The sequence below is a fragment of the Oryzias latipes genome, chromosome 15, assembly GCF_053564925.1.
Source record: "Oryzias latipes strain Hd-rR chromosome 15, Olatipes_Hd-rR_3.1".
Taxonomy (NCBI): Eukaryota; Metazoa; Chordata; class Actinopteri; order Beloniformes; family Adrianichthyidae; genus Oryzias; species Oryzias latipes.
Window position 1 is genome coordinate 4159883 of NC_136251.1, and position 22213 is coordinate 4182095.

General features: G+C 41.6%; 1 protein-coding gene and 1 long non-coding RNA gene across 3 annotated transcripts in view; both read left to right on the forward strand.

Moving 5' to 3' along the window:
* Positions 1–22213, forward strand: part of adgra1b (adhesion G protein-coupled receptor A1b) — a 207473-nt gene that overhangs the window by 123926 nt on the left and 61334 nt on the right. For both annotated transcript variants that reach the window (XM_023963140.2, XM_078932087.1), the window contains 2 exons: positions 3392–3602; positions 3946–4154. In XM_023963140.2, the coding sequence (XP_023818908.1) occupies positions 3392–3602; positions 3946–4154 (420 nt within the window). The remainder of the gene's footprint in view (positions 1–3391; positions 3603–3945; positions 4155–22213) is intronic.
* Positions 4809–18830, forward strand: LOC144984166 (uncharacterized). The gene is made up of 2 exons (XR_013647853.1): positions 4809–7027; positions 8539–18830. It is a non-coding gene; the product is annotated as an uncharacterized LOC144984166 (long non-coding RNA).

Below are 22213 nucleotides of genomic sequence, written 5' to 3' on the forward strand. Positions count from 1 at the left end.
TGATAAGCATGGTCCATTAGTGTAGTCCTTATGGACCAACAGTTTTTGTTTTATGAACCAAAATATAAACATGACAATAAAAATTAACAAAATAGCTTGTTAATGCAAATCATTCATAAAAAGTAATATTCAATGTGCAGATAATCGTCAACATGAACACTAATCACAACAGTTTGCATTATTAAATGTTAAACTGCTCATTAACGTCCAGGTGGGATCAAAGTTTGACAGACCCAGATTGTGTGTCATCTGGACGTCCAGCATTGGTCTCTGACCGACAGATGCAAAAATCCTGATGTGTGGGTGTCAATCAGACGCCCGCTGTTTAGTGGGATTGAATTGAATTCTGCAAAATTTTCTCAGACCAATAATGAATTTCCTAGTTTACACTCGGCTGTGACATTTCAGTCAATCAATGTCCTCTGTCTGTTACAGCCTCTCGTGGCTTTTTTGTGTCACAGCTTGAGTCACAGCTGTCTGAAGAAAGAGAAGATGACATCTCAAACAGCTCAGGCTCACCAAAGAGCCTGTTTTCCTGCGTCGGCTCTGCTCTAATGCCCCCTCTCAGCCTAACCCACAACAAAACAAAGACAGACTCCTGTTGGCATGGTAACTCGCTGGCTGTCCTTAATTTGTCGTGATAAGCACTCCTGAAAAGAATAGAAGAAGAAAACGGTAAAGATGATTAACCTTTGAAATGCAAAAACCTTTTTAGAAAGATGTCTTTGTTTCCAATATTCTTCTCAGGAGTTCCAAACATCACCTTCTTTAAGTGTAAAAAATGAGTGCTACCTTTTTGGAGACAGGACAAACCGACCTGCTGATTCCTCTGTCATTGCGCCTCAGGCCACGTCTGTGTCAACAGGACTGGCTGTGATTACAAACCAAATTATGCAAATCTCTCTTTGTGCTCGTCAGCAGTTCTTTTCAGTTTGGGGGTGTGGGGGGCACTGTGAGCTGTTCTTTGAGTTAAATTAGCTTTATTCATAGGTCATTTTCAAGCTGCTATGTTTCCAAAGACGGAAATGTGGCACGCTGGCAGAGAAATGCCCTGAATGAGAGGCAAAACGACATCCTTCATGCTCACCGTCTTTTAAAGAGAGGCGCAGCGTCTGTATGCTGAGAGATGATCTCCATGCTGCAGCAGGTCAAACACAGATGTTGTGCTTTGCCCTGCAGGCTGATTTGCAGCTCTGCACATCTATCAGACAAGGCTGTGCATCTGAAAATCGTAATAGAGAAATGGATCTTTTTAAAATAAGGGATGACATTCACCTGTGTGCTTTCTGTGAAGAAAGAAATAAGTGTGGGGGGGGGGTGATCCAAAGGCAAAAGAGAGAGAGAAGAAGTGTGTGTGTGTGGGGGGGGGTTATTACAGTTTCTACGGCTACAACATGCCGCCCTCTTAGAAAGGGAGGGGCTGCAGGGGGAAGGTCATGCAGCTGAGGCACAGCCACCCAAATGAAATCTAAAGTGAAAGTTCCCCGGTGACATTGAGGTGGAGGAAATGTAGCTGTTTAGGCTCCTCAGGAGGAACAGAGATTATTTCTTGAAATGGGCCCTTGCACATGTTGTGACTTACAGCACCCCCCCCCCCCCCCCAAAAGGCTGCAAATCCCTTTGATATGCCACATAAAAGAGGATAAAAGATGGAGATGGAGATGAGGATGCAACTCTATAAGATAAGATTTCTTTTTGTGAGCTGTGTGTTTCAAAAACATCTCCCCAGGGGATGGAGGTGCTCGCATCTGAGGACGCTCCTTGAGGGAAGTCCTGTTGGAAAAGCACACGTGGTTCATGTTCAGCTCTCCCTCAGCTGTCATCCAGGCCTAAGTCTGCAGCTCAGGCGCTGATGTCCTGTGATGTTTTGGAGACAGACGGCCAAGTTCGGTTGCTCAGAGAAAGGGAATGATGCAAGATAAGTTTCAAGGCAAAGACGGTCTTTGTTTCTTCCTCCCCCCACAGACTGCAGGGTGAAAATCAATAGTCTTTCAAGGATGTGTCGATGCAGAAACAAATAGCAAAACAAAGCTAAAACTGTAAAATCATGGCTTGCTCCTTGTGCCAACTTTAACACCAAAGAATTGTGTTCATTCCTACGCAATTGTACAAATGGATCACAAAAAGATCCGCATTACAGTTTTCTCACAATAAAAGTTCTCCACCAACTTTACTTTGGGGCTGCTATGGCTTAGCGTCTGACTCAGCAGCTCCCTGTTGACTGTAAGGGCAGTCAATGGGACCCACAGTCCTGCTGGGGCAAATACTTCTCTCCCTCTGGTTTCAGGGCAGATCTTTTCATACTGGAGGGTGAGGAGATGGAAAGCTCTGAACCAAAGTGAATTCGTTAGAATCATGATGTTCATTTCTATTATGATCATGCATCACCAGCACCCTCATCATTACCTCTAAAACAGTCACAAGGAAATGAATAGGGTTCAGAGTTTAATATGAGTCTTTTTTTTGCTTTGCAGCAAAACTGTTCTGTTGTGGTTCATATGCTGATGAAGGTCAAAGGGTTCACTTTCTTTACTATGTTTATTCTAGTATAAATAACCAACACTTCCTGTTTTATTTGGACGCTGCTGTTTCATCTTTAGTTTAGGCTTAAAATACACGAAGGACTCTGTCAGTTAGATCTCATGAGGAGGGATTTAGTGCTTATGTTCTTTGAGTTTAAGTGCTGCATTCTTTCACCCAGAATGCACCTCAGCACAGCAAGTTTTTGAAAACTGGGATCTATCAACATGGAGTCAAATTTTCTGGATTTCAGTGCAGAGTTTTCTTGGAACAGGATAAGCAGAGGGAATCAACTGCTCATGCACTTTAATTGTATCCTATTGTCTGCCTGCGTCACAGAAGAACAGAGAGAGGATCTTGAATCCAACTGTGGGGGGATTTGGAGAGAAAGCTACTGGATTTTTTGGGTGTTTTTGTTTTTCTCTCCCCTTGCTACCACAGCAGTAGGATCAGTTTAGCTCCACCAAAGACAGAGAGTGCACCCCCCCCCCATACCTGTCTCCTGCTGTTGTCAGTTTTGTCTTCCTCTTTTTTCCTTTTCTTTGGCTCTACGTGAAGAAGATAAAGTGGAATAGGTTGTCGCTTTAAATCAAGCTGGATTGCCGGTGTGCCCTCGAGCTGAATTGGTAGGAACCATTTCCACCTCTGCGGCAGGGAGCCGGACCAGATAGGCGCAGTGGAGAGCGTTCAGTCGTGGCTCTCGTTCCCTTCTGGCCACCAGAGATGTGTGGTTTCCTCCACTTTCGGGGGTGAAAGAGAGGAGACTTTTTTTTCCAAATAAACGTTTGTTTCTTTCCATGACTTTCCTTCCTTCATGTTAAGTTACCCCCCATCTCTCTCTCCTTTTTTTTTTTTTTTTTTGCATCCGCAGAACTCCGTGGCTGTCGCCTCAATCCATGTCCCGCTGGCTGGTGCGCCTGCCTCCTCCTCTGCGCTCCAATCTGTTGATAACTCCACTTGCAGGCTGCAGTTCATTGTGTTTCGCAATGGGAAACTCTTCCCGTGCACAGGAAATTCTTCCAAGCTGGCAGATGACGGGAAGCGGAGGAGCGTTTCAACACCAGTTGCTTTCACCAAATTAGGTAAGAGGAATTTATTTATTTTTTATTTTTTTAACCATCTGGCGATGTGATGTCAAACGCTGCGTGGCTCTACCCACGCGCGCCTGGCTTGCACGGACAAACAAACACGCAGCCACCGCGGCATCACTTGTGTGCAACATGTGCTTGCCCGTTTGTTCGTGAAAGAAAGCCTTGTGAACAAAACCGCATCACACACCCCCTCCCGCTCTCACTGCTGTGCGAAAAGGCGCGATTTGATGTGACAGAAAGTTGAGTGCGCCACTTGTGTTGCGCAGGAGTTTGCGCGCACAGCTCTGCCATGGCCCCAGCACAGCCGCCCCTGAACGCGCTGCCTTTCTTGCAGATGGGTGCAGCCGGGGGAGCGGCGTGCACTCCGTTACCATCGCTCTCAGGCACTTCGCACTGGGTGTAGATCCCACTGCAGCCTACTGGGATTTTGACCTGCTGGATGGACACGGTGGCTGGAGGGCAGAGGGCTGCCACATAACCGGCTCCGGCGGAAGCACCACCACTATCCACTGCAGCCACCATAGTAACTTTGCTGTGCTGATGGTGAGTAATCTGCTGTTTCACTCCCTCATTTCACCATGACCTCACGTAACGTGTCTCCCACTACTTAGGGCCCGTTACGGATTAAACGCACATTTTTCCCATGGAATAGCTGGAGTCACGTGTTCTGAGAAGCACATCATGCAGGGACCTTTAAGGGCTTCGTTTATTGTTGCTACTCAGTAGAAGGAAGGGATTTGTTGGCTTTGGATTTGCGTTGGAATCGAGGATCATCAGCGGAGTCTGCCGCCGCATGCTGCTGAAGAAGATGCTGTGGAGAAGCAGCGCCCTGTCGGGAGCGCTGCGCCTCCAAGCGCCAGCCAGGTGCTAATTGGTTACAACCGTCGCCGAGCAGAAATGCAGGACTTGTGAAGCTTAGCGCCGCTCGCCTGCCTTCGCAAGTGGTGTCGATGCCGCTGGTGATGCCTGCCCCCCCACCACCACGCACCCGACCGCAACTTGATTTCACGAGGATCATCCAAAAACGCGCAATGACATTGTAGCTCCCAGTGGCTCCGTAGAGCCGCTGCGCCTGCTCTCCCTTTCTTTTCTTTTTCTTCTTTTTTTCTTTGGATGATAAGAAAACCTCCGGATGTTTACCGAGGAGTGGGAGCCGATTGACTGGGAGGTCAGTTGGCAGAGCAGCATGGAAAGGGTCGTGTTGTCGGAGCGCTTTGGCATTTCGTGAAGCCGCTGATCGCTTCTTTCGTGGGGTTGGAAAAAAGCCGCATAGGATCAGAAAACCCGCATGAAGTGCGCGTGGGGGGGCTGTGGAGAACGCAAAGCTGATGTCAAATGGGGAGCAGATGTCAGTCTGTCATTGTGCATGCGTTTTTTTTTATGTGTGTGTCAAACATCGGCGGGAGGAGGCGCGTCGTCAGCGGCCACCTTAAATCAACATCGGCGTTTTTCCTCAAATTCTTGTTTGCTGCTGACGAGCTAAAGCAGAGATTGCGATGGCAGGAAGCCTTCTGCGCGATGACCACCGCACTTCTTGTGCGAGCCTCGGCTGATGCAGTCACCACACCCGCCCGGTCTCCGCAGTGCCCGACAAAACGACCCTTATTTACACACTCGTGACATCATTTCTGCCGCCGCGCTCCGGTTGCGCGCAGGCAGCCCGCCTCTATCTACCACCAAACCTGTTGCCTGATCCTTTCCACGTCAAACTGAGAAGACTTGCCAATGCCCAAGCGCGAGCCTTCATGCAGGAACAGAGCAAAAGGTTTATAATAGAAGCCAGAAGGGAACTGAAAGTTCCAGAGATTTCAAAGTGGATGCAGAGGTTAAAAAGGGGAATAACTGTAATTCTCCCTCAGTGTGTGTCCTTTCACCAACTACATCCAAGATTTAATCATGCTTTATTCAAAGGTTTAATAAATAAACAAAGATGTCTTTGGAGAAATATAGAGGGATTTTAGGGGTCAAATATAAAAGGATGTTCCCACATACATTGCATTCAATACTCTGAAAGTGTATCATTTTCGTGTGGTGAGTCACAGCCTAAAGCTGCCTGAGGACTGAGGCTTGCATGAAAAAGTGTCGTGATGAGAAACCCTTTGAGCCGTGCAGAAAGATTCCTGTGGTACAAATCATAGTTGGAGTGAAAGTTAACAGGTGCATTTTTTTATTTTTTTATTTTGCTTTTACTTGGGTAACAGTATAATGTCATTGTATGGATTTTTGTCTCATGCTTTCTGTCTCAAAACGATGATCAGGCCTGATTTATCCGTTTCAGCAATCCACTGGTTGTTCTGAACATGTGACCTTCATGTCATATTTAGCTGAGTTTCTAACTGTTGGGAATGTTCAGCACCTGGGACAGTTCCCAAACAGTTTTCCATTTCCCTCCTTCTGTCCTGCCTCCTCTTCCCCATCTGCCTCCCGCAGGCCATGTCTGTCTGAAGGGAGGGCTGGCTCATTCATTTACAGCAATGCAATGATCTGTCTTCATCACAGTGACAAGCCTCGATTCCGTACTCTACCACATTTCAGCCCCTTCTAGAAGGAGCATCTTCTACATGCAACCACATTCTCTGCTGCATGCGGTGTCAGAAGTCTGTCATTTTCTCGATGGAAGAGTCCCTGCATTTGTCTGGTGCATTGCTCCATCCTGCTTAATATGCAGGAGCGGACCTTTAGAGTGAACGACACACATGGTGTGGGTGGCTCGCCTTTGTTAGAATCCAATCATAACCAAGACCCTGAGGCCATGGCCCAATGAGAGACGAGCTGTATTCCCAGACACTTTTGTGAATATAATGAATTTGTGACGCAGAGAGGCTTCATGGAAGTAGGAGGACACTCTCGTCAAACAGGTGATCTGCTGAATCACGTTTGTAATACCTGACAATGGCTAACTTAGATATTATTGTTAATGTTGAAATAGTGAGGATAATAATAATGAAAGTAAGGCTCTGTACTGCAGGGATATTTTACTTGCTTTCTTCTACAGACATGTGCAGTGTACAGCCAGCATGTCAGTGCTGACAGAACAACCACATTTTTGATTTCCAGTCCTTTTATGACACAAAAAAGAAGAAGAAAAAACCTGTGTGAAAAATCTTTTTGCTGTGGAGCTTGTTCGATTGTTTCTTGTTCTCAGCCTTGCCTTGTTGGCTCCTTCTTCTTTATAAGGTTGCTTCAGTTAACTCTGGGTTTCAGTCATTCATGTATGGACAGCTCTCTTGAGATCTCACCACAGTGTTTCATTCTTTTTGAAGTAAAGACTAACTAAGCTGTTGCAACACCATGGTTTTTTTTAGATGTTTTGTGGCATATTTGTTACTGTGCTTTGAGTCTGACTGGTGGCCCCCTCCTAGGACAGATGGGTATTTATCAGACCCTAACCATTTTGGATCTCTGAGCAATTTAAAGTGTGGGTGACATGGCCTATTTTAATAAGCCAAAATATAGTAAATAGTTTCTATTTCATGTTGCGATTGTTTTTAATATTTTTCGAAAAAGAATAAATAGCGAAAAACGCAATATAAACAACGAGGACGGCCGCCGGCTTCACGCATTCCGCCGAATTCGCGCCGCCCTGTTTGTGACGTAACGAAAGGAAGACAAGGCAGACAACATGGCTAGCACCGATAGCGAAGCACAGAGTGATGCTACCGTCTCTATTAGCGATTTATCATCAGATGAACAGAAAGATGAAGAGGAAAGTTGCGGAGATTATCATGATGATGAGTCACTTTTGCAACCGTATCGATTCGAACCCTTTTGCGAAAGTGAGGAGGATATAGCAGAAAGTAGTAGGTCTAGTGATCATGCCGATCATGACGATAGCCAGCATGAAGATTCGGCTAGACTCCAGTAAGTCTAAAAAATGTATAAAATTAAATTACTCCACTTACCCTAAAATATACTCAAAATGTCCCCTTTTGGCCTAATCTAAACAAAGGTAAACACTGGTTTTCAACCCAATTTACAAAATAAATGTCACAAAATAAAAGTTTCCCAGATGGTACTACTCTTTAGTTAACAAAGTCACTGTATACCATTAACAACTGTGGAACATTAACAGTTTTACCCGTTTGAACCCGTTTGAAACCTTTTCTCGTGCGCGCGCGCGCGCTCACACACACACAGTTCAGTTTACTCACGGTACCGGCACCTCAAAAGCAAAAGAAAAAAAACGTTGCAGGCCTGTTGCTTCTCTTGCAAAACATTGAGTGCGTTGAAATACTCCAGTTGGATCCAAGGACAACAGAAAACACGACTACTTCGCCTCAATGTGATCCATCGTGATGCACACTAGCTTAGCAGCCTCCGCTCCCGACTCCAGCGCCGTCCTCTCCGACCCAGAAAACGGCTCGCTCGCTTCCAGCTCACCCGCCTTTCCTCGACTCAGAAGCCAAGATCCTCCTCCCAACTCTCCGTTCAAAATTCTTCGTTTGTGTCCCGGTTTTTGTCCCTTCGAAAACGCAGACTTCTCTCCTGCAGATCTGGAGGGAAAAATCCTTCGCCGTCCACCTTCTTGAACTTTCCCCTTTTCAGCAGCGTTTCTTGTTTGGGAATTTTATACACAGATACACTTTCAGTAGATGTATTGCTACATCCAGCTGCCACACAACGACTTGGCATGTTGATGATTAACAGATTTAAACACGAGAGAAACGAAGACTACCGGTTTTGTTTACATGCTGTCCGAAGCGGAACTGCGAAAATCAACGCCTTTCATGACGTCACAGGTCATATCGGGTTCACTTCCAGCCTGCGCTCTAGCGGCAGATCCAAATCTCTGATTCCTTCGAAAGATGTCTATTATTCATATGCTTCGGATTTTTTTCGACGCGAACTATTGGTATCAATAGAATCAGCGTTTAAAGGGCTTTTTTATTTGACAAAGTTGTTCAAAGCATGGCATCCACACTTTAAGGTCAACTCAGCGATTCTTCTTTAAACCCTTTATCCTCCAATAGCCAAACAACCCAGAGTCTTTTCTTTCTACCCTTCAGATGTGTTGGAAAAATGATTTTGAAACATGTGAAGCATGTTCTGAAGGTCATTTCAAAAGCCTTTCCTCTGTGGCATTCTGTTATCACAGACCAGGTGTATCAAACTCCAGCCCTCCAGAACTGCTGTCCTGCTGGTTTTTACGGTGAAGTTTGGAAAGAAAACGTCTGCACTGCCTGATTATCTGGTCCCAGCTAAAGAACTGGAATAACCTGCTTTTTTTAGCCACTTCCAGTGATGAGCAATTAATAAATGGCCTAGTCCCTGCATTTATGCTTGGATACATGCTTTTGTAGGCAAACGAGGGCACTGTACACCATAAGTGTGTGTAACTTACACGCTTACCACACACACGATAATCATCTTTCATTTTCAACAAGCCTTAAAAGAACTGCTACACCCACCCACCCTTGAACCTGTCCCTCCGCTCTATGACCCTCACCCAAATATCCACAACACTCATACAGGTGTAAATGGTAAATGGCGTATACTTATATAGCGCTTTTCTACCTACAAGGCCCAAAGCGCTTTACAGTCACAGACCCAGTCACCCAGTCACACACATTTACACACTGGCGGCGGTACCGCTGCCGAACGTTGGCGCCAACCTCCCACCAGAGGCAAGGTGGGGTTGCCCAAGGACACTTCGACTCATGGGCGTGCAAGGCGGGAATCGAACCTGCAATCCTATACAATCGTGGGTCGACCGCCCTACCGTGGTGCACCGGTAGGGCGGTAGGTGTATATAACTAGACTCAAAACACTGTATTTGTATTCATTTAGGTAAAAAGGACAGGTCACTCCACTTTTCAGATCTGCGGCTGCTACATCAGATTCTGAAGTTTGATGCTGGCCAACAGAGTGACCGCCTTAACAGGACCCGTCTACCTGGACTTCCTCATCCAGGCTTCCTCATTCTCACTGTAATCAAAATATTTACCAGAAGTCCCAGCACCACACAGGAAGTTTGTAAGCTAAAGTTTTCAGCAGTGTGATTCCAAGATGGGGGGATCTACTACTACCACTCTCATTCTCTATGGAAAAAATGCTTACAAAAAAACTCATTTGGAGCTAATAATGCAGCAATGAAATCACCACCATGTTCTCTTCAACATTTTTGGCTGCAGGGACATTTTTCCTTAATCTTAGAATTTGTTCCTCTTACTTAGGTTTTGCGCCTTGAACACCTCATCTATCAATGCAATATCTATAAATGTTGCAGCATCAGTCTAACTCTTTTCATATAAATCTGAGGGGAAGCAGTGAGGATGGACAGGATTTGTGTTACAAACTTAAATAATGAACTTACTAAATGTAAATGTGGCACAGTGGTTAGCGCTCTTGCCTCACAGCAAGAAGGCCCCTGGTTCAAGTCCCGGCTGAGTGACCTGAACTAGAACATCAACAGGGGTCCTTTCTGTGTGGAATTTGCATGTTCTCTCCATGCATGCGTGGGTTTTCTCCGGGGTCTCAGGCTTCCTCCCACTGTCCAAAAACATACTTCATAGGTATGTGAGTGTGAGAGTGAATGGGTGTGTGATTGTGGCCCTGCGACAGACTGGCAACCTGTCCAGGGTTTCCCCTGCCTTCACCCACAAGTGGCCAGGATAGGCAGCCCCGTGACCCCAAAAGGGATAAAACGGTAGAAAATGAATGATGATGAATTAAATAAATGTAAATGTATGAATTAGACTGTTTTTCTGATGCTGCCTTCTTTACATTTTGCAGCACTTTACCTAAAACTTGTCATCAGACAACTGCAAAGCAGGCTTGTCAATTCCTGATTTAGACACACAGACAATGCAAACAATGTTTTATTTAAACTGAGAACACGTAAAAGTTACTGTACACATTTTTTATTTTTATTTAACCTTTGTTTACCCAGGAATTGTCCCATTGAGGTTGAGAATCTCTTTTTCAACCTAATTTATGGTGTTAATTCAATGTTCCAATCTTCTGTTGTCCTCTGAGATGATTTTATTTTTATGTTTGTCTCATCCTGCCTCTTTGTCTGAGCATCTCACACCGCTGTACGTCATTAACAGTCCTTTATGCACGAGGCAGACATAATGAGACAACTCAGCTTTCTGTGATAGCCCGTAGGCAAACCTCAGCTCCAACGTGATTCACCATTTTTCCCTCAAATTCTGTACATTGCTGTCAGAGTCGTTTTGATTCGACTGAGCTTTTGGTGTTTGTTTTACTTCAGAGGAAAGGACTGACAATGATGGCGCTGGCCTGTGTAGATGTTGGTGGTGTTTCGCAGCGTTTTTTGGGGATTTTGTAGTGGTGTTCATGAAAGGACCATCAGTTAGAGATGACCCACTGTGATATCAGCAGAGGTGGAGCGATGCTTTGTGTTTCTGTTTGATCATAGTATATATGAAAAGAAACACACATAATTTAGTAATATAGCACATAATATAACATATAGCGCCATCAAATTATACCAAATAAAGCCTCTTATCAAGCCTCCTTGCTACGCGGCTGCTCCCTTTAGGGCTACAGTGAATCATCTACCTGCATTCTATCTTCTGTATCCCCCTCGCTCACATCAACCAACCTGATATCCTCCTTAAGTGACCTCCTTCCCTTCGTTACTCAATCATCAGTGGTCCATTTTCCACCGGCGCCATGAAGGTGTGGGTGTTGTTAACCCAGGCCACAAGCGATCTGCTATGAAAAGTCAGTTTGTGATTGCATGATTGATTTGGCTGTAGTTTGACCTCAGATGCCCTTCCTGACACACCCCTCTGGATTCAACCAGACTTGGGACCAGCACTTTAATACCATGCATTGTTGCCCGCTTGTGGTTTCATTTATTTTGAAAATATAACATTTGCATTTTTACTTGAGGTTAGATTTAAAGACTGTCCAAGTATATCTAGGCATGAAAGGTCAAAATTATTTCCTTATGGGGACATCAGAATGAACGTAAAATGTTATTTAGATTACTAAATGAAAAATGATTGTTTATTTGAGGCGTGACAGAAGCTTTCTTTTCTATTCATTAAATACGGACCTTAATATTTAATATTCTACTAACAGACAGTGGTCTTCTGCAGGTGTACCCAGTGTCCTTAAAGGCTCCTGGTGTTTTATATTAAAACATGGATTTCCGTATTCAGTGGTTTTAACAAGTGGTTACTTGAGTGATTCTGCTGGCTTTCTGTATTATTGAACAAATCAGATCATTCTTCCCATATCTTTGACATAAAAACACTGCGGAACAACCAGGTGATTTTTTCATTTTTTCTTATTGGATGCTTCTTGGTTAAGTTAGGAGGTGGTTGCATGTGAATATCCAGTTAATCAGCAGCTTCTGAAATATTTAAACTGGATTGTTTGGCTCCATCAAACATGGCAAGCTCAGAGTTATTGAAATCCTCATTCTAATAGTCAATACAACTTAAGGAGGCTCTTGCACTATTAAGCCCACTGTGAGGATTTTTTTTTTTTTTCTTGGTCGCTCTGTATTTATGCTTGACTTTAGTGTTGGTTTTCATTTATCTTTGTTTTTTTTGTTTTGGTCTCGTTTATCTGTTACAACTGGTCAGGTTAGTTATTAACACAGCCACCCTCCTTCAGTATATACAAGTTTAATTATTTATAATTATTTGCTTCAGTTAAGATAAAGATTTTTTTGAGTTCAGTCAACTTAAATATAGCACGTAGTTATCAGACAGTTACTTTACTTTCAGTCAAATTAATTCAATTAAGTAGGTGTAACTTTGGTGCTGCTGTTAGATTGGCACCGCAAGGGATTGTGGGATACCATTCCCTTTGCCTGTCTGGATGGATTTGGGTTTAAGTGCGGGTTTTTGACCAAATGTGTTCAGTTGTTCAGCGGTTTTTCTGTGTTTTGTCGAGTTATTTTGTCCTGTTATGTTTTTTTCTTTCTGCACCATGAGTGAGAGGGAGGGAGAGGATGATGAGTTTATTAAGCACCACTAGTGTCAAAAAATGTGACAAGAATTGGAGTTAAAGTCAGTGTAATACTAAATGAATCCCTGCGCCATAATGCACATCCACATTGTATCTTTATTTTAATGTTATATAAATATCTGCAGCCTAAAACTTATATATACAGGATGAGAGTTGAAGAAGTACAATGACTTAAGATGGAAAAACATTTAATTGAATTGGAGTAATATGACATTTAGTTAGATAAATATGTAAATTTGAGTTTTATAAACAATTATTGAGTTTTATAGACGTAAGAAATTAGGTTGAATAAATTTAACTCAATTATTTGTTACCAATAGAAGTAATTCATTTAAGGTGGCAAAATTGGATAAGTTATATATATATGCATCACAAGGAAAAAATGGAAATAAGATCAGAAACTCGTCCGTTTACTTTGTCCGTTCTTTTTGTCCAAGCAGAATCTCTTTCTTTTGATGATGATGCAGCCGTATTACTTTTTTGATGGGCGTATAATCTTCATACGCCGTCATTAAAATCTCAGACTCCGTCTCACTGAAGTGTAGAGCTTTTTTTTTTTCTCCATGCGTTTCCATGGTGACTCCAGAAATCGGCGATCTATTGAGAATGTCTTTATGTACCTGCTGTGCATGTGCATTAAGCCAGGGTTACCAAGTCGAGCGTAATTACGCTAACTCATATCCGGTCTTTTGGAACCAACATACCCAGAGTAAGCAAGTTCAGGTGGATTTCAGCCAGAGTTCAGGGTTAAAGTCAGGGTACTTTAAAAGTGCCTTCTGGAATACCCCCCTGTTCATATTTGAACTTTATAATTGGTTCATATGTGTTCATTATTTTTGTTCAGTTTCGGATTTTGGGTCCTCCATTCTAAACACCGGTGACTCCTAAATGCTTTGAGCTGGTTGGACAGTTACATCTTTTAGTTACAGAACAGGGATGTTTAAGAAAATAACATGCTCTGGTTCTGTAATTTAGATTTCTATATTTAATGGAATTCAAGTCCCTCTTTTACTACCCTGTAAACTACCCACGTAGCTACCCTGTAAAGCCTAAACTATTAAATAAATGGCAGAAAATTCCAATACTTTGAACTTGGAACCTTTATTGGCCCCTCTGAAACAAAAAAAAACCACAAAAATATTCAAATGTGATTTTTCATAGATAAGTTTCAGTTTGTATCATATTTGATACATCAGGTCACAGCCAAAAAAAAACAAAACGTTTTTTCCTTAACTAACAAAAACGTGGCAAGACCCAAACAAATACAACAAATTTGTAATTCAAAAAATAAAAAGGACTACCATAATGCAGCAATGAAAAATTCATCAATGGACCTGGCTGGATGGAAGTCTGGAAACCATAACATTTCTCTAATAATGTTATAACATTTTACTATGAATATACCAAGTTAATTAATTTAAAACTAAGAAAAAGGCTTTACGTTGCTTGATAATATATGTGGTGCACAAAATACAGTAGATTAACAATTGACTGATTTAGGGTTACCTGAGCCTAAATCCCTGCTGTATCAAATTTGCCATTTTCAACACGGTTTTAATAATAGATAATTCCTGAAAAATTTTTTTTCACTTTGCATTAACACAGTAACTGTTCCTATAGATGTTTCAGTACAAATGTAAGTGTTTTTTTTACTGTTACCTTTTCAAATTTAGCAAATTTCTTCTTCAAAAACCGCATGTGTCCAACTCCTGAATCATAGCAGCCTTGCAGTGTCACTGGAAGGCCATCTAATGATTGAGTTACTGCCCTCTGTTATTTTCTGTGCACTGCATGTATCTGATGGTAAGCATGAGGTTTTTTAGGAAAAAAAAAATCACACTCCTCCTGTGGAGGGCTGACTAGGTCATGTATCAAATATGATATGTTTGGCGTTATATGGTTAAAAGGTCTATAACATGTATAATCAATGTTTTGAGCATTTAAATCTATTATAATGTTAATTCTTCGCAAAAAGAAACCCCCAAGCAGTATTTTGATCTGTTCATGAATTTCTGAGTATTCCTCTAAAAACCTGCTCTCTAAGCACCAGCCCCTCCCAACCCACATAAATGAGCAGGTCGTCAGATTATGATGTAGACTAGTGAGAACAGCCCCTTCCAGGAAGAATCTGCATGCCCGCTCCGCCCCCAGACTAACACACACCCACTTTCTTTGATCGGCAAAAAGACTTTCCTTTAATATGCACAGTATGCACATCCATCTTTGCAAAAGTTTGGATGTTTGTTTTCGTAGGAGAAACACAAACACGCTGCTGATGCCGACTCTAGGATGATGTCGTGAAATGGGTCACACCCACAAGGACAGAAAGGCGGAGCCTCAGAGATCGAGTCGTTTCACTTCAGGGTTGGAAAATAGCTCAGGAAAATAACAAACATGTCATTAAAAATGTGTTATTTTGTGTGCCAAAGATACTATATTATCATATACATGGATAATCTTTACTATTAAAGGCTTTAGCATAGCAAAGTATTGGTCCTTTAAGGTGGCACTGTCACTGCTTTATGGTTTAGCACTATTTGATAGAGGTGTAATGATTATTTTAACAGCAATTTGATCCCTATAATTTGTGGATGACGATACGTTTCATATTCGTTATTGGTAAATTTTAAAGGATCCAATACCACATCAAATTCTGTGCTGTCTCAAGCCAGAGCTTGACTGATTTCTATGCTGATTCTTATGGATATGATAAATATTTTCCGTTTCCAAGCTCCCACCTTTTATCACACTTACACAAATGGTAGACCCCTCAACAAGTGGTCATCCTGTAGAATGAGTCAGTCAAGCACATGTTCAGGTTTGTACTGTGGGAACTATGCAGGGTTTGACTTAAGGTTTAGCTTTTGTGAGCATTTATGAACTCTCCATTTTCCTGTTTGACTGCATACATTTAAATGTAATGTTTGTCGGGGAGACGTTAATGCATGCACACTGCTGTTACACCCTCACCGCAGCATGTCTTCATGATGCTTCGGCTCTGACTTAAACTGCTTTCGCTCACTGTACTGCAGATTTGCAGTGCATGGAAAAAGGAAGGGGTCTGGTTTACAATCAGAACAGATTGCTGCTGGCAAGAAATCTGACATGTGATGCAGATTATTTCCACTTTGACTAATGAGTTTAGAGCACATTGACTGCTATTTGTCCCAGACATCAACAGTTTTGTACTGCCGTTGATGGAAAAATACATCAATGATTGTTAGTATATTTTGCTGATATTCTCCATCAGACACTATTTTAAAGGCCTTGTGTGACCCTCATTAAGCCTGAATACAAACTACACTGCTTAAACTTATTGTTAATATAATTCTGCATGCTTCCCAGCAAACAGTGTGAAATATTAAATAGTGCTGCTAGCAACGGTTTTTGCATTTGTGAGTGTTTAGAAAGGTAGTAGGCCATCCAGTGGTCTCTTGGTTTGGATATTTTTCATACACAGTTGCATATTAATTAGCAAACAAATTGGTAATGGATTTTTTTAGGGGCAAACTGCTTAAAATTCTGCTCAATGAAGGATGAGAATACATTTGCAATTTGACTCTATCTTTCAGCACACACTTTTTCTAACACAAAACAAGCATCAGGAAGAGATTGAAATATTCCCTCTTCATCTGCTTCACATTTTATGATTAGTCACAAATGATTAAAACACAACTAGTACGACTAGTTCTTATGCGTGCGACAGTGGCCATCTGACATGTGACTCATCTCTTTGGACAGCGTTGGTGCAAGATCGTGCTGATCTACAGACATTAAGAGAAGAAAATGGAACAACACTCATAATGATTCGGCATCTCATCTTAGCCCCCACCCCCCCACCCCCCACCCCACACACACACACACGCACATACACACTAATTTCACCAACTGTTTGCTTAACACTGTGACCCTCTCTGAACCCCAGAGACTGTTTGGTAGAAATTAGGCCATGCTGCGTAAACAATCTGTTTCTGTGTGTCGTTTCCTTTCCTCCATTTTTCTTTGTTGGGGTTCTTCTGCCAAAAGCCTTTCAGGTTCTGTGTTTGATTGAAACTGGACCAGCTCCTTTACACATTGAGGAGCAGTCAAGATAAATAGACTAAGATCCGTTTTGTTTATAGTTTACGTGTTAAAATAGTTTCCTGGTAGCTTGGCAAAAAGCTTGGTGTCAAGTAAAAGCTGTGAGAAATGGCAGAACTTCCTGTTTGAGCCTGGTTTAAAGTCAGGGAAATAAAAGTCTGGTCAGTTTACCAAGTAACCACTGTCACCTTGTCCAACTCAGAAGTCTGTGATAGTGATGGACAATTTTGGATTTTTGTCAAAATTCAGATGATTTTGAACACTTGTTGACCGATAGACATTTGCTTTAATTTTAAAGATAAAACATCAACTCAAAATGCAATTTAAAAATCCATTTTTGTTTGTTTCCTGCTGTTTTAGAAAGATCAAGGTTATAATTGGTCTAAGGTGACAACAGCAAATCTAAAAACGCTCATGTCAGCCAAGGCAACAACTCTTAAAGGTATCTGCCTCTCAGAACCTAAAAAGTTCTTATAAGGAAAAGTGTCAGCATTCAAAAGTGCAAAGGGCCTAAAGGCTGTATATGTGAATGTGAAAATTAAACTCCTACAAAAGGTTAAAATGATCCTCATGACCTTTGACATTTGACCTTGGTCTATATCATTTTGTTGTATTCTCTCTCGGCTTACTGTGAACATACAGCCTACTAGAGCTACTGCTTTCTGAGCTTTAATTATGGAAGATCTAATAAATCAATGTGGCGCTCTTTAGGGGCGATGAAGGCAGTGGAGAATGAGACCTATGTAATCTGAAGTAGGACTGGATCATTTGACAGTGTCCATAATGACCAACTTTGAAGGGCCTATATCATGTATTAAAATGTTCATTCCTCACAAAAAAGAAACCCCAAAGTGGTATTTTGATCTATTCAAACATTTCGGGGTTGTCCTCTAAAAACTTGCTCACTGAGCTCCAGCCCATCCCAACCCAAGAAAAAGAAGCAGGTTTTCACATTATGACATCACAAAGGGAGGAACAGCCCCTTCCAGAAAAAGTCTGCAGTAGAAAGAGTCCCTAACACACACACCCACTGTCTCCATGGAGCTAGCGATAATCGGCTGAAGGCTTTTCTAAGGCCTCACAGTATGCACATCCATTTTTGCAAAAGTTTGGATGCTGTTTCTTTTTTTGGAATAAATGCAGACACGCTGCTGCTCGAACCTGCTCTAGGTTGACGTCGTGAAACAGGCGACACCCACAAGGAGAGAAAGGCGGAGCCTCAGAGATCAAGTCAAATAAACTGTGAAAATAACTCATATTTCATTTAAAAATTTTCTTTAGTGTGACAGCGGTAATAAATACAATTATATAAATATACTTTGCTCTGCAAGCGTTAAGAATAGCATTATATAGGCCCTTTAATTTTTTTTTTTTTATGTTTTTAGTCATAGCCCTAACACTCACACTGACTCTTGTAGACTTGGTTTTATAAAATGTGAATTTTTTCTAAGAGTACAAAGAACAACCACAACATTCTATATTGAATGGTATCCAGAAAAAAAACTATGATAGCCAGTTGGATACCATAGAATCCTAACCATTTGAGCTGGTCTGCATTAACAATTTCAATATAGATTTACATTGAACCAGAACATTTGAATTGCTGGAGTTAACCCTTTCACATCTCAAATCAAATCAAATCAAACTTTATTTATAAAATAGCGCTTCTCATGCACTTTGTGCAGCTCGAAGCGCTTTAACACTAAAAACAGTAAACACACAACATTACAATAAAAACCCCAACCCACCCTTCACCCTTCCCACTCCCCTCCATTAAACCACATGACCCATGGCTCCCACGTACAATGAAATATGACTATGTAACTGTAAAAGAATAAATAAATAAATAAATAAACAAGTATGGCTTAGCTCTGCTGTGAGGAAACAGTATCTGGGAATCCTTTCATACCAGGAGCCAGCCTGACCACCGGAACATCGCCACAGTGCCCACCCAGACCGGAACAACACCGGGGTCCCCCTCACAGCCAAAAGCTGTAAAATTAGACCCCAGCTGCCCCAGCAAGGGCAACAACTGCAGCAACAACCGCTGACCAAGCCGGCAAGCCCTGGAGGAAAAGATCCCCTCAAGAAACACTGGGGCTAAAATCATAAGATGCTAAAATTAAAAACATAAAAAAGAAGAAAAAAAAAACATAAAATTGAGAATAAGATGCATAAAATTAAAATAAATACATAAAATAGCCTATACTAAAACTAATAGAATAAATTAGGAGTTAAAATCAACTAAAAGCTAAATTAAAAAGGTGGGTCTTGAGCCTCTTCTTAAAAACCTCTACAGTCTCTGCAGCCCTGAGGCTCTCCGGAAGGCCGTTCCACAGGCGAGGACCGTGATGGCAGAACGAAGCCTCACCATAAGTTTTGGTCCTCACCTTGGGAACAACTAAGAGGCCAGCACCGGAGGACCTCAAGGTCCGCGAGGGCTCATATTTTAAAAGAATATAATTTAAATAAGAAGGCCCAAGACCATAAAAACATTTATAAACCATTAAAAGAATTTTAAAATCAATCCTGAAACGCACAGGGAGCCAATGCAGCGATTTTAAAACCGGTGTAATGTGTTCCCGCCCCCTGGTCCTCGTCAGAACTCGTGCCGCTGAGTTCTGTAGAAGTTGTAAGTTTGAAAGAGACTTTTTGGGTAAACCAGAGAGCAGGGCATTACAGTAATCTAAACGACTGAAAATAAAAGCATGCATCAGTACCTCTGTGCTGGCAAGAGAGAGGAACGGGCGGACTCTGGCAATGTTCTTAAGATGATAAAATCCTGTCTTAACGACATTTTTAATGTGTGGGATAAAATTTAGCTCAGAGTCAAAAAGTACGCCCAGGTTTCTCACACATTGAGAAGGTTTAAAATTATGAAGATGTGGAAAAATCATCTCTCTCTTGTCTTCAGAACCGATGATTAAAACTTCAGTTTTGTCCTGGTTGAGCTGTAAGAAATTTTCTGCCATCCACAACTTTATATCTAAAATGCAGTTTAAAAGAGTGTTAACCGGTTCAAGGTCATCAGGAGACACGGCGATGTAAAGCTGTGTATCATCAGCATAGCTGTGAAAGTCAACGCCATGTCTCCTGATGACCTCCCCAAGAGGCAACATATATAAATTAAACAGTATTGGCCCTAAAATCGACCCCTGGGGAACCCCACAACTTGTTTCGTGGATTCTTGAAGAGCACGTATCCATACTTACATAAAAGTGTCGATCTGTCAGGTAAGAGTAAAACCACTTAAGAACATTTCCAGAAAGGCCCACTAGACTACTAATTCTGTCTAATAAAATCTGGCGATCTACTGTATCAAAAGCGGCACTGAGATCCAGCAGCACCACGACAGAAAGTTTCTGTGAGTCGTAGTTTAATCTAAGATCATTAACGATCTTTAAAAGCGCCGTCTCTGTACTATGGTTTGTCCTAAAACCAGACTGATATTTTTCTAAAATTTTTTGGGCATTTAAAAACTCATGCAGTTGAGTAGCGACACTTTTTTCTATTATTTTACTTAAAAATGGTGAGTTGGATACGGGTCTATAGTTATCCAGATTTTTTGGATCTAATTGACTCTTCTTCAGAAGGGGCCTCACCACCGCCGTCTTACAGGCAGAGGGGAAGACCCCCGTCTGAAGAGAGCAGTTTACTATATTTAAAATTTCTGACTCAAAGAATCCATAAAATGTTTTAAAAAGTGAAGTGGGAATGGGATCTAAAAGGCAGGTTGTAGTGTTTACTTGGGATACAACTCGACCAAGCATCTCTGCATCAACCAGGACAAAACTCCCCAGTGTTTCTTCTGGTAAAATCAATGCTGGAGGTCTGTTAAGATCTGTGTTTTGCATAGATGACATGTTTGATCTTATAGCATTGATTTTACCCATGAAGTGGTCTGCGAAGTCCTCACATGCAGCATTAGATGATGGCATGGAGGACTTGTTGAAGTCTTTGTTTATTAAAATATCAATTGTTTTAAAAAGAAATTTGGGGTTGTTTTTATTTTCTGAAATGATTTTTGAAAAATAGGAGGCTCTGGCCCGTTTAACTGAGTTATTGTAGATTTTGAGTTGTTCTTTAAAAATGTCTTTGTGAATTATTAATTTTGTCTTCCTGTATCTTCTCTCTGCTCTCCTGCAGTTCTGCTTCAGACCCTTAATGTCGTCAGTCTTCCATGGCATGACATCTGAGATGTTGCCAGTGACAGCTAAATAATACACACTCTTTACAATACTGTAACACTTTGACCGTTTACGAAATTAACCTCAATCATTTGAATGTAACATGGGAAAAAGCAGCACTGTTACAGGCTTAAACTAACCTCTGACCTTCATTTACTTCCAGTTTGAACTCAGTGCAGCCGTTGACACTGCTGCCACTGTCACCTTTTGCTGCCTCGCAAATGTTTTTTGTGCAATTTTGCACATTTTAACCTTATTTTCTTTTCTTTTTTACATCACAGAAATCCTCCATTACCAACAGTTTTTTGTTTTCTTGCGCTTTCTACCTTCCTCAAAGCCCGTCACAAACCCATTCACACACACACACACACACATTCACACACATTCACACAGAGCCTTCCCAGCTGGAGGGAAAAGGTACATCCTTAATAGTTTGCCAGTCCATTGCAGGGCCAAGTCACTGTCAACCTGGATTTATATTTTACTATTTATGTGTTAGAGAATTATGAGCCATTCTAAAAGTTGCATAATTTTGCAGAGATTAGACAAATGTTTTTTTTAATAAGCACATTCCGGTAAAGGCACCAATAAATCATTTTGTCTTGCAGGTTTTGATAGTGTGCAAGAAGCCTTTTTTCTCTTTGTTCATAGGTGCAACCCATTACCTCCTTTCTGATGCAGTCATGTATAATTAATATACTTAGGACTCACTCATCAGCTGGATGCTCATGAAACTTCCTAAAGTTTACTTTGGTTTATCCAAAACTGTTGCTGTCTTATTACATTTCGTTTCTGCCGGGAGAGATTACATCTCTCCTGCTGCGGCATCGTCCTGGTGTGAACCCATGAAATCTTTAATACATTTATTTTTAATTCTTCCTCAGAATAAACTCATTAATGCTCAGCTCTCTGTCTTCTTACAAGTGTTGTTATATTTACCAATCTTAAAGAGTTCTTCATTGCCAGAGTGGAGGGTCACTTTAAGGTCAAAGGTTATGCCAGTCCAGAATAGAGCATTTATTTACAGCAGTCAATAAATGCCCTGATGAATGTAATAGAAAATATTACAAATTCACTTGATAATAAAAAACACGTAATCGGAGTATTTATTGATTTAAAAAAAGCTTTCGACACAATTAACCACGGTATGTTAATTAATAAATTGGAACGGTATGGCATTAGGGGGTTAGTGCTAGACTGGATCAGAAGCTATTTGAGCAACAGAAAGCAGTTTGTAAGGGTTGAAGGTGCTTGTTCCCAATGTTTGGACATTGTTTGTGGTGTCCCTCAGGGGTCGGTTCTGGGACCAATATTGTTTATTTTATATATAAATGATTTATTTAAGGTTTCTAACAAATTACGGCTAGTTCTATTTGCTGATGATAC